The sequence below is a fragment of the Symsagittifera roscoffensis genome, chromosome 1 (genome assembly GCF_963678635.1).
Source record: "Symsagittifera roscoffensis chromosome 1, txSymRosc1.1, whole genome shotgun sequence".
NCBI lineage: Eukaryota > Metazoa > Xenacoelomorpha > Acoela > Convolutidae > Symsagittifera > Symsagittifera roscoffensis.
Window position 1 is genome coordinate 340,511 of NC_087062.1, and position 18,521 is coordinate 359,031.

An 18,521-nucleotide genomic window follows, 5' to 3' on the forward strand; every position below is an offset into this window, starting at 1 on the left:
GTGCTGACCATGTTAACTGAAAAGTTCTTCTTTGTTATCTTCGGACCCATTGGTGTTGCTTTGCTTAGCGACGAATTATACTTGGCTTCGGTCGATCTTTTTTCAGCTACCGGTACCCTGCTCCGCCTCATTATTTACAATTGTTATTATTTACAATATTATTATCTACAAAAATTCTATTCTAAGGTTTAAAAACTCCAAGGAAAAAGAAATTAATAATTCGGTAAAAACAATTTTTCTTGAACTCTTGTAAGCTCTTTCGTGTTAGGTTAGGATAGGGAACGTGTTGAACGTGTTGTTATACTTGGTGCTTCAACCTAACCTATTACTTTTGTAGTACCCCCTTCCTAATGCTGTTCCAAGACTTTCTCTTTACCGTCCCAAGACCGTTCAGCGTTGTCCCTGTACTTCTCGTTGGTACCTTTAGACCAGCGTCCCAAGACCAGCGTCCCAAGACCAATGGCCCAAGACTAACGTCCCAAGACTAACGTCCCAAGACTAACGTCCCGAGACCTATGTCCCAAGACTAACGTCCCAAGACCAACGTCCCAAGACTAACGTCCCAAGACCAATGGCCCAAGACTAACGTCCCAAGACCAATGTCCCAAGACTAATGTCCCAAGACTAACGTCCCAAGACCAATGGCCCAAGACTAACGTCCCAAGACCAATGTCCCAAGACTAATGTCCCAAGACTAACGTCCCAAGACCAATGGCCCAAGACCAACGTCCCAAGACCAATGGCCCAAGACCAACGTCCCAAGACCAATGTCCCAAGACCAATGGCCCAAGACCAATGTCCCAAGACCAACGTCCCAAGACCAATGGCCCAAGACCAATGTCCCAAGACCAACGTCCCAAGACCAATGTCCCAAGACCAATGTCCCAAGACCAACGTCCCAAGACCAATGGCCCAAGACCAATGTCCCAAGACCAATGTCCCAAGACCGTTTCGTACCAAGACTGCTCTGGCCCAAGACTGCCCCAAAGCTGCACTGTCCCAAGACTGTGTTGCTCCAAGACTGTCCCCAGACTGCAATGTCCCTAGACTAGTTCGGTACTGTCCCAAGACTTGTCACTGAGTGTCTGGATATAGGATTTCTTTCTTCTTCGTTGTAGGGACTTCTTGGTTGTCTGTACCTTGTACCACCACTCAAGCTCTAGTGAAAATTTTCCCAAAAACCCTCTCTTGGTTGCCAAATCTGGCCCCCCTTTTTTTTAGTTACCTCTTTTTGAATGTTCCCAGCAATTGGGAGCCAAAACTTGTGTGCAGGTATCTTGTGATCACCTGTTTGTATTAAAAACCAATCGCCAATCTTCCCCAAAACGCAACAATGTATATAGAAAAAATAAAATTTTATACCGAAAAAAAAAAACAAAACAGAGTAATCAACCCACCTAAAATTCAAAGGAGACAAATGTCAACCTTCTTTCAAAAAAAATGTCTGGTACCTAATTGCCACGCGTTTTCTTCCCCCCACTAGTTGTCTTATGAGGTGTCACGAAAACTGTCTATATCCGTTCCCCCCTACCGATCCAACCAGCGTACCAATCTTAACTCGAGATAAGTTTTGGATGTCCACCTATTGTTACCACGCGTGTTGATGGCTAATGTAACTAAATCAACGATGTCGATTAACTAGTTACTCTAATTCCCCCCTTTTTACAATTTACAACCGCCAACCTCTAACCTAACCAGTCCCCCTGCAAACCTCCCCCCTGTTTAGCCCCCCTCTTAAGCCGAAAAATCCCTTAAGCGCCGGGTGCTAAACCTCTCTTGAGAAAACCGTAGACCTGTTTCCAGGTCTGCTTGAGTAAAAACTGCCTCAAAACAATGGGACTCCGCTTATCCAATTTTACACTTATTTCTTATAATGTAATGTGGATTCTAACGATACCCGTTGTCCGACCTGAGAACACCCTTGTGCGTCCTCTTGTGGTGGCCCTGTGCTGGTTGTCTCTGTTCTGCCCTTGACAGCAGACCCACTTTCCCACTCGACTGGTCACCTCTTCCAATCAAGTCTCTTGGTGGTCCGTTTCGATCCTTGTGAACCTCTTTCCCACTCGACTGGTCACCCTTTCCAGTCAAGTCTCCCAGTGGTCCGGTTGGGTCGCAATCTATCTAAAAACCCTTAACAACGCCCCCCACTCGGGCACCCTACCAAGGTCACTGCTAGTTGATCGAAAAATTGCTAGATTGATCGAAACGATCGGTCTTGTAAAACAGTATGTGTATACTATTTAATTAATACAAAGGTTCGATCCAACTAATTTGGTATCAAAGTCACTGTCTTTTTTCGTTTTATAGTTTTTGTTCCTATTTGTTTTCCTTTTTTGCTCGTGTTTTGTCCCCCTAGTTGCCCCCCTTTACTCGGTTAGCTAAGCCTCGTTCGGAGAGCGTACCAGGAAGTTTTCTTGAGTTTTCTTAAAAAGCTATCACGGTACAACCGGAAGGCTTACACGTTCCCGCTGAACCGTACCACCGGTACTCTAGAATGGGCATGTAGCCCGGAGCTGTGTCAAGTGGGTTCGACTCCGTAGTCATGATGTCGTAAAAACACCCAGGAGCGCCATAAAAACACTATGTAACAGTCGCCTACTTTAGTCACATATGAGGCTTAAGAAAAATAGGCCCTATAACCATTGGCTCAAGAGTCAGGGACACTATCTCTTGTGTTTTTCCGCCTCAAGAACGGTCGGAGCCAATTCGGTTCGCTTGCGACATGAGACTGGAACCCATTACAGCTTAAAGGCCACTACCAAAATACCCCCCCACTCTAGAAATAAAAACGTCCCCATACTTAGGTCTCGGGATACCCAAAATACATGAACGCCGTTAAAAACCGGGTCGGAACAATCCGCTTAGTTACTTTTTATTGGACAGTGGAACTTTGATCCATTTCAGATGGATCAACCTAAAACTCGCCTTATCTCAACATAACTATCATAAAATACACTCGAGAAATTTAAATTGGAACTTACATATCGACGCACTTGAGTATGAGGAGTAAGTTATAACTGAGCAGCTTGAGAATTAAGTAATATAACTAAATAAGTTTTAAGGCCAATTAGTTTCAATAACAGAAGTAAATTTTTGTCTCTAGAATCAAAGTCTCTGAATGAACCCTTTGGACACTCGAGTTGTCCACTCTTCCATTCAGAGTCCACTCCTTTCCATTCGAATAATTGTTCTGTCTCAAGTCCGTATTCGATTCTCCTGTTTTCAGGACAAGACAGCTCTACTCTCTTGATGTTTCGTATCGAGAAATTGCGAATAGCAATTTCCTGCCTTTTTCTTGAGTAGTTTCCCGCAATTGTTAATTCGGGTGTTCTGATTTTTGACTTTTTCATTTTCAGTTGGTTCGAGAAAATTGAGCATGACAGGCTCGATTCGAATTTTGCAAAATTAAAATTTCACTCCAAAATTACGTATTTCTCAAGGTCAAACCCCCAGACATGACCGACTGGCACACCCTGTACGCATCAGAGAATCAAAGATATCTGTCGTTCTGGTTCTTCTGCAATATATAATCGCCTTAAACCGATGTCGCTTTGATTGCAAATACGAAATTAAATCGTCCAGAGGATAAAGCGTGTTGGCATTGGTTCGGTGTTTCGACAAACTGTTATTCAATACGTCGTGCCAAAGAATTATCTCCTTGTCCACCAGAGGATGCTCTTCCAGAAGTGTCTGTAAATTTTGTCTCTTCCTCACGGTATGAGGATTCAGCGATAATCCCGATTCAGCGTATACCAGTTCGTCCAGTTCCGCTTTCTCTGCTGGTCGTAAGGTATTCAAGCTATGAAATAGAGAGCTTGCAGCTACAACCCATGCCATTTTAACTCAAATATAAGAAAACTCATTGTTAAGATGAGAAAAAAAAAATAAAAATTAAGACTATTCTGAGAAAAAAGTAAAAATGATCTAAAAATTATTTGTTTGTATTTTTACAACAAACTTTTTAATCTATCATTCACTCTTCGCCGAGGTTATTTTTTTTCCAAAATTTAACAAAAAGTAGAATAAGAATTTTTTAAAATTGTTAATTCAAACGTTTTCGCTCATTTTGTGCATCGTCAGGATATAAAATTTTTTTATTTACAATAAAATGATCAAAGATCATGTATGAAATTCAAAAAGATTATGTTAGAAATTTTTAACCAATCACATTCTTACATCTGTTAATACGTAATCATTATTTCATCGATTATGACAATTTCCATACTTTTTTGTTACTTGAGTCATAATTTTTTGATTTGATGTTTTATCCAAACTGACATGTCAGTTTATTTTTTCAAAAATTGCAATTTTAGTCAGGTTTAAACATGTACTATAATTTTAATGTCATCTAAATTACATTCCGCAGCAGCTCAGTTTTTTATCTGAGCACGCATACCAGCTCATATGCGTGCAGTTCATTTTTAAGAACATTCTAGCCTCCTTTTCATCAATGGGGATATTGACCGGGCTGTCCGGGGGGTATGTGACAATCGACCGGAATGGACAAAAATGCAATTTCGATTATTAGCCGCTAACTTGGAGAATTGGCAGTTTTAGAGGATTAGCAGTGTTATTTAGACGAATCGTGAAGGTCAGAAGAAATTTCCCCAATCGAAAATTCGAAAATAAAAAAATTCCAGAACATTCTAGCCTCCTTTTCATCAATTTATGGCCACTAAGGCCTCCAATGTCGTTTTCGTGCTGCGACGGAAGGTTTCGCTGTGCCAATCCGAGGGAATGGCACATCTCTGGATGCTTTAAAATCGACTTGAATTGTTTATAAAAAAAATTTTGCCGATGTATTCATAAAGCATTGGTATGGCCCTATCCGACCTGGGCATGGACTGTCTCATTACGGAAGGGCCCATTTTAATTGACTTTTGCTATTGTTAGATTGTAATTGATAATTATTTTTTAGCAATATGCGTGCAGTTCATTTTTAATCTATGATTTTTAATGAATGATGCGTTTTTCTTCTAAGTTTTTTTTGGTTTTAGTGGCTTTTCTTTCTGCTAGCTTGCACTGCTGTTTTATTGTTCTATCGCAAGTGATGTGAAGCTCTGCATCGCCTCTTTGTGCAGTCGTGTACTTTTTAGAAAAAAATGTCTGTGCCTCAGCCACCTCCGAATGTTGGTTCCGATTTGCCAACATACAAAATGGTTGTTGTTGGCATTGGTGGTGTTGGAAAATCGGCATTAACTATCCAATATTTTCAAAAGCATTTTGTGGCTGATTACGATCCAACAATAGAGGACTCGTTCATACAACACAAAGAAATCGATGGAGAGTGGTGCATACTCGATGGTAAGTACTTCTAGCTTATGCCATTCTTATTCCTTGATAAAAATATAATATTTGTTATAAACTGCATTTTCTCTGAGGTCTTCGTATCTGCTGACTTTCGTTAAAGATGCTAAAATATAGTGTACATCACACACTACTCCTCTGAGTTGAGGCCTTGTGTGTGAAAAGTTTCACAATATGAGTTCAAATATTATGTACAGGCTACTAACATACCAGCGTTTTTAGTAAAAATGAGCGAAAGGAAAATGCCGTATAATCTATTTTTTAGTTCCCTTAAAATACATGCGATAAAAAGACAGCAAATAACGATCGACAATCACCAAAGTTCAAGTCAAAGAAATTGCGTTTCAAAACTAACTAAATTATTTTCAGATTTTCCAGCAGAGTTAAAATTCAAATTTCCAACTTCAAAAATTATGCTTTAGTTGTTACAAATGAAAGCATTCTACTCCCTCCCGCAAAAGCTTTATCCTCGGCGTGAGATTTTTTCTTCATTTAAATGGCTTGTTAAAAGTATAATAAAAAGGTTGCACCAGGAAAACGATTGATTTCTAATTTTTGTCTGGCATCAAATACAAACATTACAGAAAATCTACTTACATGAAGCGTCCATGGAGGTAGGATAATAGCCATTGGTTGCTTTTAGTTGTTAAGACCGAGTTATTTGGGTCAGCAAGAAGGACGCTGTGAACCGTGTTGGCGGTCTGCTTATTGTTTCTTCTAGTGTAGCTCAGTTAAGCTAATCTTTTTCACTTACATGGAGGTTGGCGATGATTTTGCAGTGGGTTGGAAGTTTTTGCATTTCTCAAGATCCTTACCTGGTTTTGGGAATTGAATGCCTGATGTTCTATATTTATGGTATTGGGGCTGTATTGATGGAGATGGTTATGATTTGAGCCAGAAATTTCAGGGCATCTCGTCCGAGGTAGTGTAAATAGATGGAGGCAATCTAATCAGGGCCTAGGGTCTTACTCTTTTTAGATTCTTCATAGGTCTCCTGTACCATTGGCGGCGCGACGTTATTTTTGCTAAGTTAAGTGTTCTAATTTGGTGTATAACTGGTCTCTCTGTTTTGTCAGGCTTTTCTTCTTATGAGGAATAAACTGGTAGTTTACACGATTTGTGCTTATATTTGCGTCGTAGTATGGGGTGTCGTCGAAAATGATTGGCTGGTTAGTTGTTTTCCGAGGGGTATGTCCTGTCAGATTTAACAGTGGACCATCGCTTGCTACATTTGGATTTATGGTAGCATTTTAAAAGAAAAGTTATCAATTTTCGTTTTGGATAAGTTTGATGTGTTTCCTTTTGAAAGGACAAATGTCGGGGGGTGACTTGGGTGTTTCTTTTGGAGGTTTTCTTATTGCGTCAGATGGTGGATTTAGAATAAATTTAGGATTGCGTCCTTGAATATTGTGGCGAAAGGCAGTCGTTGGGTTTCTAGGCTTTAGAGAACACTTCCTCAGTGTTTCCGAAATTACCCATCAGCGGTGGGAAAAATTGAAAAAGTTTGTTTGGGAGAATCTATCAAATGTATGACGCAGGATAGGGTGGTCGTCATTGGGAGGTGATTAGAGCCAAAGCAAAGCTGTTATCCAGTTTGATGTTATTGCAAAGCTGGGTGAGATGAGACTGATATCGGGTGAGCTTAAGCATATGTCTGTGATGCGGGTTGACTCAGTGTTTGCATGCGCTGCCAAAACAAGGTTACCAAACGAGGCTACTCGATCAGATGTAATGTATGTCTCATCTGGTGCCATCGCAAATGCACGGACCTAAAAGTTGATGACATCAGGAGGTACAGCCGCAACAAAACACCCTGGTATTGTGGTTGCCATTCCAACAGCGCTCAAGTGCACGTCTGCATCCCGAAAGCCAAAGATTTTGGCAGGTATGTCGACGAAATTATTAGAACAGCGAGAGTGACTGACATTGATGACATCATGTCACAGGCCAATAAACTACACCCGTGCCTCAGGTTCACTTCCGAAAGAGAAGTGGACATGATGGTGGAACGTAAACTCAGCACTGCCTGATATAGCAAGCCCACGGATACAGGTCTCATGTTGTATTTTCGGGCATGTGCCCCGAAACTGTACAAGCGAAATATCATAGAAGGTACAGTCTGTCGCATCAATAACACCACGTTGAGCTGGAACAAATTCCACAATGCACTGGTTTCCGCAAAGTGCATTCCTGCTGATGGAATATAGAGGACACATTTCCGACCGTTTCAGTAGAAGTATCAGGAAGATCACAGAAGTCTGCTCTCTGTATACCACACGGAAAATGAAAACTGTCTTACCTTCCCTGAAGAGCAAGATTCCAGATGATCTGAAAAGCCGAGTCATTTACGAAATAACCTGTTCTGGATGCAAGTCCAGCTATGTCGGTCAGACGGCACGGCATTTGATGACCCGGCTAGCATAACATGCCCGTGTCAGCTCACCCTTGGGAAGCCACCTCGAAAACTGCATCGGAGACGCTTCAGAAATTTGCTCCAAGATTCTGGACCAGACTGAAGATACAGGACGACTACTAACGCTTGAGGCCCCCCTGTATATCGCAAGGAGACAACCGACACTGAACCACTGCAAAGAATACAGGCAGCTCACCCTCAAGTTGTGATGGACACTTTTTTTTGTTCCTGTTTATATCGGCGAGATTTGTATTTACTCATATGCTAGTGCAGTTGTTTGATTTTTGTTTTTTGTTAACTGGTTAGCAATGATGACGACCATTTCATATGATAGTTTCTCTGATGATGCAAACAATGTGCGAAAGCGCTCAGAAATAAACATTGATTGTATGCTTTGTTTTTCATTCAATTTCATTAATTAGTTTGTCGCCCCGTAAGTAATTTCTTAGCTTCGAGAACCAAAAGTTGGCAATTGTGATATCGGCAAGTTGTGATATCGCAAGTGGTGCGAAGTGGCCGTTTAACATTTGAGATCTTGTGTTTGAACTTTATGGAACTTGGCTAGAGTATATGTGGCTGTTATTATGAGACTGTTCATGCGTGCATCTATTCTGTTCGTTCCATTCCATTCAATTCCATTTCAGTTCTGGACACCGCTGGTCAGGAGGACTACAGTGCCATGAGGGAACAGTTCATGAGGAACGGTGATGGCTTCATGCTTGTCTTCTCTGTCATCGACCACTCCAGCCTCGACGGAATCCCTCCTTTGCATAAGCAAATCCTGCGTGTTAAAGATGTGTAAGTTCTCTGCAATTGTCATCTGTCAAACTAAGTAAGAAATTAAAATGGCCACAGGTGCACAAATGTTTCTTATTTGTAGTGACACGTGTCCGATGATTTTGGTTGCCAACAAGATTGATTTGGTGCATCAGCGCAAGATCTACAGCAATCAGGGCGAAGAAATGGCCCAGAAGCTTGGGGTAAATAGACCATTTTGAAAAGAAAAGATGCTATCCGTTTCGTTGCTCTAGCAGAACAGATTGTCAAACTCAATCGATATATTTCAGATACCCTACGTTGAAACCAGTGCCAAGGACCCACCAGTGAATGTCGATAAAGCTTTTCACGATCTTGTCGGTCTAATTAAGTGAGTACTGTACTGTCTTAAACTGAGTACTACTAATTTACTAATTAAGTGACAAGTTGTAGCAGCCAATCAATCGTCTGCACTTTTCCAAGTTCGACTAAAAACTAGCACGTAGCCATTCATAGCTGTGTCAATTTATCATGATCATGAAATAAGTGAAAATGCAGGCCGGCTTCGAGTTTGCTTGATTACTCATGTGAGCATAATGTCATTACGAGGTTCACTTTTTGCACTTTTTGTGGCGTTTGTGCTGGCATAGCTTTGTCAATTAATTAGCACCTGTTGTATCTACCATATTGGTGGCTAGTATTTGAGGGTTTTCATGCAATCATGGCGCAGATGCGGCGAATTGATACTCTCAGTCTCCAGTTAGTTTTTTTGGCTATCGTAAGGGTGTTGTGATGCAATCGGGTACCAGACTTTTTTCCGCAAACAGATGTCCACAAGACTTTCTTCTGGACCCCTTCACAAATCCTCTTTGCAAATCCACTTTTCTTCGTCCTCTTTGCCAATCCTACTCCTCTTGGTTGCAAATCTTAAGCATTGTTGAGTGTGTTATTATAATTATCCGTTGCTTTTTATGTTGGTTGTGATTTTCCCAACTCGATTTATTAGTTTTTTTGTCCTTTTTTTGGCTTAATAGGCTTGGGCTTATTTTTTTCGGCCTATTGGCCTAGTTTTGAGTGGTCTCAAGAGAAAAATAGTTTTTCTTTTCATCTCTGGATTGGATAAAATGCTGAAAATCATAATAGAAATTTAGAGTTCAAGTTTTTCATGACAATAATTTTTTTGGCTTTTTTGTTTTTTCTTTTTTTCGGCTTGATAAGTTTCCGCCTTTTTAATATCGGTTTAATGGCCGCATATTGCGCATTTTGATGGGCGAAAAACGTTTGTGTGTGCGTGTCTGTGTTATGATCGCGAGGGGGAATTAATAACTTCTTTTTAGTCGTGAAAATATTCGATATTTTTCGTTTGTTTTTTTTTCGGCTTTATAGGTCTTGACTTACTTTATATCGGCTTGATCGAAACATACTGCGTCGTTTCACGAGCTGTGTATGTGTTTTGAGGATGAGGGGGACTTAATATAGTTTTTTTAGTTGTCTTAATTTTTTTTTTTCGGCTTTTTTTCCTTTTTTCTGCTTAATAGGATTCGGCCAATATTATATCGGCGTAGTGGCCACATATTGTTTCATTTTACATGTGCATACAGTTTGTGTGTATGATTATGTTTGTTTGAGGTGTGGGGACTCGATAACGTTTAGAAAAAAAATCGACCTAAAGGGTGTCTGCTAAGGTATTTCTGGATTTGTTACCCGGGGATAACTTTTTTCCCGATTCTAGTTTCATTTCTATCGTCTTGGCTAGTTTTTGCTTCAAATCTAGCCTTATCGATAGATCTAAATCGAAGTTTTTGAGTTTTTTCGACTAAGTAGCTTTGTGTTTTGTATCGCAAGTGGTGCGAAGGTCAGCTTCGCCTCTGTGTTTTAATTTACTCTTTTCACTTTTACTTTTCGCCGTTTTACAGCTTTTGTTTTCCTTATGTATTCGTTTTTGTTTGCGAAGTGCAGCATCGCTTCCATGTTTGAAAGTCGATGAATGTAGTGCAGACTCTTATTTAGGTCGTGATGTTCTTTTTCAGGAAAAGTCTTAAAATGCTGTAACATTTTATTTACAGCACTGCATTAATGCAAAAAGGAACAGAGCTATTTGTGCACTTTTTGAACTAAATTCGATTTCGTTTACTAAAAGGCAGTAAAAATTGCTCTGGTGATAAGCACGAAAAAACTTGATCGATTTAAAGGTTCAAAAGTGGAATTTAGTTCTCAGATTTCCCAGCGGAATAAAAACTTCTCCTGACACTCCAATTTTCTCAAATTGGGTTAATTTTATCAAAAAAAGAGTCAATCATAAGTTTTTCTTGTAATTCAAAGAACTTTAACACCATGGATTTTTTCTGTAGAATTCGAAACATATATTTCAAAAAAAAACAAGTCAATTTTTTCGGTTTCTTTTTGTCATTGACTCTTTTCCAACTGTCTGTTGGCTATGTTGAGGACTAAGAGTCTGTTGGCCATATTGAGAATTTGCAGTGGCATTTAGTAGCCTAGGTCAGTATCAAGTGTGAGCGAATGAATGCGAGGATAATGAAGGAATGTGTGGTGGAAATTGTAATGAGTTGATTTGTTTCAGAAAACAGCCAAAGTCTGTGGATGAGATGAAGAAGGAGAGCAGGAAGAACAGTAAGAAGTCCCGCAAGTGCACTGTGCTATAGTGTCACCGAATGGTGCAAATGGAGTGAAATGGAAGCACAACCACGCCTCTCTATCTCTCTCCCTTGCAAACTAAACAACTGTTGTTCAAACCAATCTCATCAAACTTGTCTTCTTCTATTCTCTCTCTCTCTCTCGCTCTATCTTTGGCTGAAGTTTGCCTTCTTTTTGATACATTGATCCACTACTCTATCCAGAAGTAATTAGAGCTATGTTTTATATCTGCAAAGAAGCAGCTTATGCAACGCCGCACACCAATCATATTGCTGTTGTATTAGATATGCCTCTAAATTCCTCTTTTTGCCTCCATTGTAACTTCAATATTTCACATGGACCAGTTCAGTTCTAAATTACTCGAGGCGAAAAAAGTGGCCACTTAGTTTTCGATTGCTATTTAAACAGTGATATTTATCTTATTCTATGTTAGCTATGCTATTCACGCAAGCTCCAAATTTGTCCTCAATTCATCATCGCTCAAAGCAGACATAAAACCTAATGAAGTTGAGCCCCGCTTTTTCATTTAAATAGCAGCCTGGGTTGAAAGAAGAATACGATCAAACAGTTTCATACTGTGGAAAAATGCTTATCATACAATTCCATGCAATTGCATAGCATATGAAAATCACATGATAAGCATTTTTTTCCATACAAGGGAATTGTATGATGAGCATTTTTTCGTGCTATGAAATTGTATGATGAGCATTTTTTGTGTACTGCCCACACAGTGCACCTGATTCAGTTTCAGATTCGCTCAGAGTTGTGGCCAATTTTTAGACTAGCCCACTTTTAGGCTATGAAGCTAACAAATAGTATGCCCTTAAAGGTTAAGCGATTAAACTGTTGTGGTGACTTGGCGCTGTTCAAATAAAGAGTTTCTGCAGTAAATGTTGAGTGATGAACTTTCTATAAATATCGAATGTTGTTATGACGTGTTCTTTTGGCGAGTGAAGCGAAGTTTGAAGTGCATTCAGTGCAACAATGAAGAGACTATGCAGTGATTGCATACCAACAGCAAGCAGTTCTTCACAGCTGTTTTGCCACCAGAGGGTAATTGGTAACAGCTGCTCACGCCACTGCACTTCAGTGCGTACATGATTCTCATGCCAATCCAGAGCCCCCTGACTACTTGTGACGTCATTGCAATTATACAAACAAAAATGATGCACCTTTGATCTCATTTGAAGGAATTGAGAAGAAACAACGTGATTAAATTAAGTTTATTCGATCAAATTGATGCTCGATAAGTTTCAGCCTCCTTCTTGTACATGCTGTCGTTCTCCTCTTCCATGTTTTTGTGATGCATTTGAGAAAATGACGTCATTTGCTTGCTATCATCATGGGGTCTAGGACAACAAGCCGAAGGGACTTCAGGCCGAAAATTAAACTTTACAAGCACCTCAAATCATTTTTTTTTTCATCTGTAAAACGTTGCTTGTCAAAATCGTAGGGTATTTTACTCCATAATATGCGTTATTTATGACAATGAATCACTTGAGATTGGCATCCGTTAATAATATCAGCCGGTTTTTGAAATGCATAAATTATAAACAAGAAAGTTACTTTCAACCGTGTTTTATTTTTCAACTTTCCTAAACATCATTTGGAGGCTTAAAATTGATGAAAACGCTAATAAGTACCGAATAAAGATCATGAAATTGAGAAATTCTTCAAAAAAATTTTCAAATTAATCATTCCATCATTTTCGGCTTGAAGTCCCTAATTTTACGATTCGGCTTGAAGTCCCGTCGGCTTGATGTCCGGCACCCATCATCATGAAGCTTGATAGATTTCTAATTTATGCAACATTTAGTTAGAGCCAATTCAGCAGTGCTATTAATATTAGGTTCTGTTTAGATAACATCAATTGTTACCTGAGATATTCCTATTCTATTGTAACATGAAACATTTTCTGTGAATAAAAATGAAAGAAACCACTTATCAAATTTAAGGCTACCTCTAGTTACAACTATGATCAACGGGTCTTCAAAAAGTAACCAGGTCTGTTTTTTCTTCTAAAAATAAAGAACTTGATAGTTCTCAAGTTTTAAATTAATCAAGAAGCTACCATACAGAACGTGTCCCTGCGTATTTATGAGTTGTTTTGCGTGTAAGTCGTGAATTCTCCGCTGAAGCGATTTGAGGAAGAAGAAATGAAAAGCTCTGAGGAAGCTCAATGGAACCTGATCTAAACTACATTTTATGATTGGATAAATTAGATATTTTACCAATGTAAAGTATTTAATATTAACCAATCATGATCCATCTAACTAACAACCCACTTATTTGTAAGTGCTGAAGTTACTTGTAATTTCAGCACCAGAGAGATTTGAATTTAACTTAGAAATTAGTTGGACTCTCCCGAGCACTTCAGCAGCCGCAATAAACCAGTATACCCTAGATCTATTGAGCCTAGCAGAGACTAGTTAAACAACCTGAGACTAGATAGTATAAGAGTAAGATTAGGATCGGTATTAGACTAAGAAGTTGCACGAATCTATCCGGCCGAAAATAAGATAGCGTGACGAGCAGACGGTGTACCCTATCCGAAATTACTCTATGAGTTATACACTCCAGTCCTAACTCATCTGGTGCGACCATAAGTCTCGAACAAGACCTTACTAGATTAGAATTAACCAAAAATAGATTAGAAATTAGACAAAAACATTTACAAAATGTTATACGACAATAATTTAATTGAAATGTCTCTCCGACTCAATAGATCAGAGCCAATATTCCGAACCATAACAGAACTACCCGGAATTGGAAGAAGACCTCGAACCAAAGACGACATACGACAAAGTAGAAACTTGCCGTATAGTTATATGATAGTTCGGCAAAAGCCAGAACAAACTTTTATATTTCGAATACTACTTGCAATGAATTTAGATTTCCATTTGCAAACATAAAACCTTGAAGTTAATCTTCAAAATCATTTCAGGCGCTAAACAAAATTAATATTATACAATAACGATTGATAAAAAGATCTTAGATCGTTTTCCTAAAACTCTGCAGTAATATACAAAACATGTTTGAAAAATATTTATTGGAAAATATAAATAAAAATTAGTAGCATGACAATAAATGGTTAGTAATCATAAATCATCCTGTTGTTCCAGCTTCATCACCTAAAACATAACAGCAATCATCAACTCACTAACATCATAAAACACTAAATCTTTCCTTTACACAAATTTAAAACTTTATTAAAACTTAAAGTCACTTAATTTTAAAACCAGATCATCAAGGCTTATCCTTGGATCTTAAATCATTTTCTACTTAATTAAATTTCAAACTTGATCATCAAGGCTTATCCTTGGATCAAACAGAACAACTTTGTTCTCCCCCACCCACTTAATTAGTGTCTAACGACCTCAAACGTCGATTCACTATCCAACCCTCTCTAAAAACCCAGGACTAATAGAAATTTTTAAACAAAACTAATCATTCAAATTAGGATAAACAGTGAAGAACTTCGGTTATTCATCCTTCACTTGACCCCCCCTCTTACCAGACCCAGGATAAATTTTAGACTTAGTAAGTTTAAAATAGTATCTAACGAACTACTCGCGTTCTAATTATACCTGAACCTTGTGGATCGATTTACTATTCTCCAACCCTTGAACACAATCACTACCCCTAAGAAAGATTAAGTAAGTTAACACCTTAGCTTATACTAGTCACGAGAAAGTAAAAATCATTCTTCGGAATCGATATACTTTTCTCTCCAACCCTGAACAAATAGACCCAGGTTAAGCTAACCAAAAAATCGTAAGAACTAACAGTTTAAGTAATCAGAATTCACTTAACAACTTTTTGCATCCGTCATCCTAAACCTTATGTCATTTAAAAACCTAGGAAATAAACAAACAATCGTTTTACACAATTGTGAAATAGATAACAAAAAATACGACCTTGTAATCACACCTCATACACAAACAGTTGGATACATTCGCACAAAACGACAAACACTAAAGAGGAAAATAATAACTAAACAAAGACAAATAACACGAAAAAGATTTTCAAAAAATCGAAACGCATTTTCAGAATCAGAAACCAATAGTTTAGACGAACTTTACAAACTAAAAGAATCAATAGATAAAAATTGCCCACTTCACGATCAACTATATTTTTCTGACTCAGAAACAACTTCAAATTCATCAAAAAGAGGAAAAAGAAGAATAAAAAAGCAGTACAAACACAAACCAGTACATTTATACAATTGGAATCAACCAATTCGACACATTAATAATTACATATTAACAGTCATCGAACGAAAAAATGAGCTCAACGCACACTCCAGGTGAAGAAACTCCAGATGATGATGAAATCTTTCCTTTTATAGTAGACGCAGATACTGATAGAGGACAACACATATTTTGTCAAAATTTACTCGTAAATTTATTTGAACCCGGAATTAGTCCATGTAAAACAGAGTTCCCAGATGTAAAAATCAAAAGACAAATCATAGACCACTACTTAAAAAATATATGCAACATAACACAACAGTATGGAATCTACTCCATAGAATTCACCTCACCAAACCATAATAATAGAAAATATACAATTCAAACAGACGACCTTGATTTAGAATTTTCAAAAGTTTTTTCAGAATATATAAAAAGCATCCAATACCATAACTCACAAAGAGCAAACTCCATTTTCACCAATGAAGTTTTCGCAATAATATATAGTTATATTTCGATATTAGAAAATGAACTCCCATTAACAAATGTCTCACCGACAGAAACATCTAAACATTTAAGAGTACGACATGAAATCACACTACTCTCTAGTTATTTAAACATCATTAAAGAAAATTTCACGAAAGACGACGTTTCACAACATACCAAACACGATTTACAAAAAATTTTGGCATGGTTCATAATAGATTATTTCACACACAATATTGATTTAATTGCACAAGCAAGAAAAAATTTTAGACCCCAAAACTCGAACGATGATACCGCTATCACAGAACAATCAGATTATGTTTGGGACCCCGAATGGTCTCATCCCGCATTTATAAGCTTTCCACAATCAATCTCAAGTCAAGCAATAGGTACAATATCTTACATAAGAGATTATGTAAGAGTAATACCATTAACAATTGATGCAACACCATTAAACTATAATACATTTTTACCCGATACACAAAATAATAGTTTAAACTCTACAGTCATACACAACGAAAACCTCAATGGAACTAGGAATCTTACTCAACAAGATATACAGACACCATCACACTTCATAAATGAAGAAATTGTACGCACAACAACTACACAACAAAGTATTTCACCAATACGCCCAAATTTAACAACACCAAGAAATACAAATCCTTCACAAACACAGGTAACCTTACAATCAACCGTTAAACCTTCGGTTGCCCCTAAATATTCACATATGGATTACCAAACATACAGACCCATGACAATACCATCAAAAACACGCAAAACATTCACTAGAAACAACTTTGCAGACCATAATTATAATTATACACATCCATCAAAAACATATAATCAACCACAAAGAAATTTTAACCAATATACAAGATCTCGAAATTGGGATAACCCAATGACCCAACCTAATTCAATAAATTTCCAAACAAATCCTCCACAGGATCACAGTGAAAATTACCCATTTTTTCCACAAAATAAAAATAAAAAACAGACATCTTATCAAATGGATTATTTATCCTCAGATGATGATTTCTTACAACCAGATATATTTACACAAAATACTCAAGAATATCGTAGACAAGGAATACAGAGAACACGTACAAATCATAGAAATTTTTCTCCACAACCAATAGATGCACAACATCAACAACCAATTCAACAACAAAATCTAATTAATACACAATCTTTTCAACCAATTCAACAACAAAATCCAATGACTACACACTCGTATCAAGCATCACAAATGCAAAATGAAATACCACTCCCATATTATCTTCAACAACATGAAATAACAAGAAACCAACTTTCAAATTTTTCTCAAATGCCAAATGCAGCAGAATCATTACAAATGACAATGAATCCATACCTTATGGGTGGATCATCAATAACATCAAATAAACCTTTAATGGTTTTCACAGGAACAGACCCTGAATACTCTGTAGAAGATTATTTAAATGCAGTAACAGCAAACCTGATTTTAAACATTGGACCTGAACCAATTAATACGCCACTACATCAAAACTGGATACATCGACGCACAGCGTTGATACAAACAACCTTAGATGGCGCAGCCCAAAAATGGTTTTCAGTACTACCTCTAGAAATAAAATCAAACTGGAAAAGGTTTACACAGGAATTTTCAAAAATGTTTGACTCCGAAAGAAACAAACAACAACAAAGAGTTTTATGTAATGAAATTCGCAGATTACCAAACGAAACCATCAAGCAAATAGCAGTACGAATCGAAACACTAGTTCGAAAAGCATATTCATTAAATACACATGACTATAAAAACACAAAGATGACAGAAATCTTAATGATGACCTTAACACCACAATTAAGGAAAATAGCAATAAAAAAGAGAGCATCTCATCCTTCTTCAATTCGAGAACCCGATTTAGATTTTCGAAAACTAGTAGACAAATTAGAACAAGCAGAAATCACGATGAAACTAGAAGAAACGGAAAATCTGAAACTACAATACGTTAACAGAATTGAAACGACTCCCACTAATATTAATAATATACAGGAATCAGAGACAGACCTCGTTGAAAAAATCACTGAAATACTCAATATTTATGAAAAGAACCCAAACTTCAAAGGCAAACCATCTTTCAAAAAATGGTGTAATTATTGCCGACGATACGGACATAGTATTTCCGAATGTAGACAAAAACAGCAAGACAATCAAAATAAACCTCAAAAATACAAAGAACCAAATAAATCATTCTATCAATACATGAAAAAAGATCAAAATCTACCGAACAAAACAGTCCACAGCAACAACAGTTCAGGAAAACCACTCCCGAACAATACAAATTATACAAGAAATCAATCACCATATAACTCAAGTTATAGAGGAAGATCACCAGAACGAAGAAACACGAATAATTCATCACAAAATCACTACAATAGACCAAATAGTCGAAATAACTACTCCAGATCAAATTCAAATACACAACGATTTGTTTCTAGATCTAATTCCCAATCAAGAAATAACTACTATCCAAACAACCCATCACGAAATTCATCATACAATAGGAATAGAAACTACTCCTATAATCGAAATAGAAGTTATTCAAACAACCGAAACCAGAATTACCCGAACAATCGATCAAGGAATAACTCATATAATAGATCGAACTATAACAGACCAAACAATAATTACCAAAACAGATCGCGAAATAATTCACAAAATCGACACTCAA

At 37.6% G+C, this 18,521-nt stretch overlaps 1 protein-coding gene and 1 long non-coding RNA gene across 2 annotated transcripts; one reads left to right on the forward strand and one right to left on the reverse strand.

Moving 5' to 3' along the window:
* The first annotated feature begins 5,085 nt into the window (after positions 1 to 5,085).
* Positions 5,086 to 11,979, forward strand: LOC134856896 (ras-related protein M-Ras-like). Its single transcript, XM_063873191.1, has 5 exons — positions 5,086 to 5,304; positions 8,365 to 8,518; positions 8,601 to 8,700; positions 8,788 to 8,867; positions 11,058 to 11,979. Exons 1-5 carry the CDS (start codon positions 5,103 to 5,105, stop codon positions 11,137 to 11,139), a joined length of 618 nt encoding a protein of 205 aa, XP_063729261.1. The 5' UTR covers positions 5,086 to 5,102; the 3' UTR covers positions 11,140 to 11,979.
* Positions 11,980 to 12,091: 112 nt separating this feature from the next.
* On the reverse strand, positions 12,092 to 13,130 carry LOC134856897 (uncharacterized). Its single transcript, XR_010164858.1, has 2 exons — positions 12,902 to 13,130; positions 12,092 to 12,465 (listed from the first exon to the last, which is right to left on the reverse strand). It is a non-coding gene; the product is annotated as an uncharacterized LOC134856897 (long non-coding RNA).
* Positions 13,131 to 18,521: the final 5,391 nt, after the last annotated feature.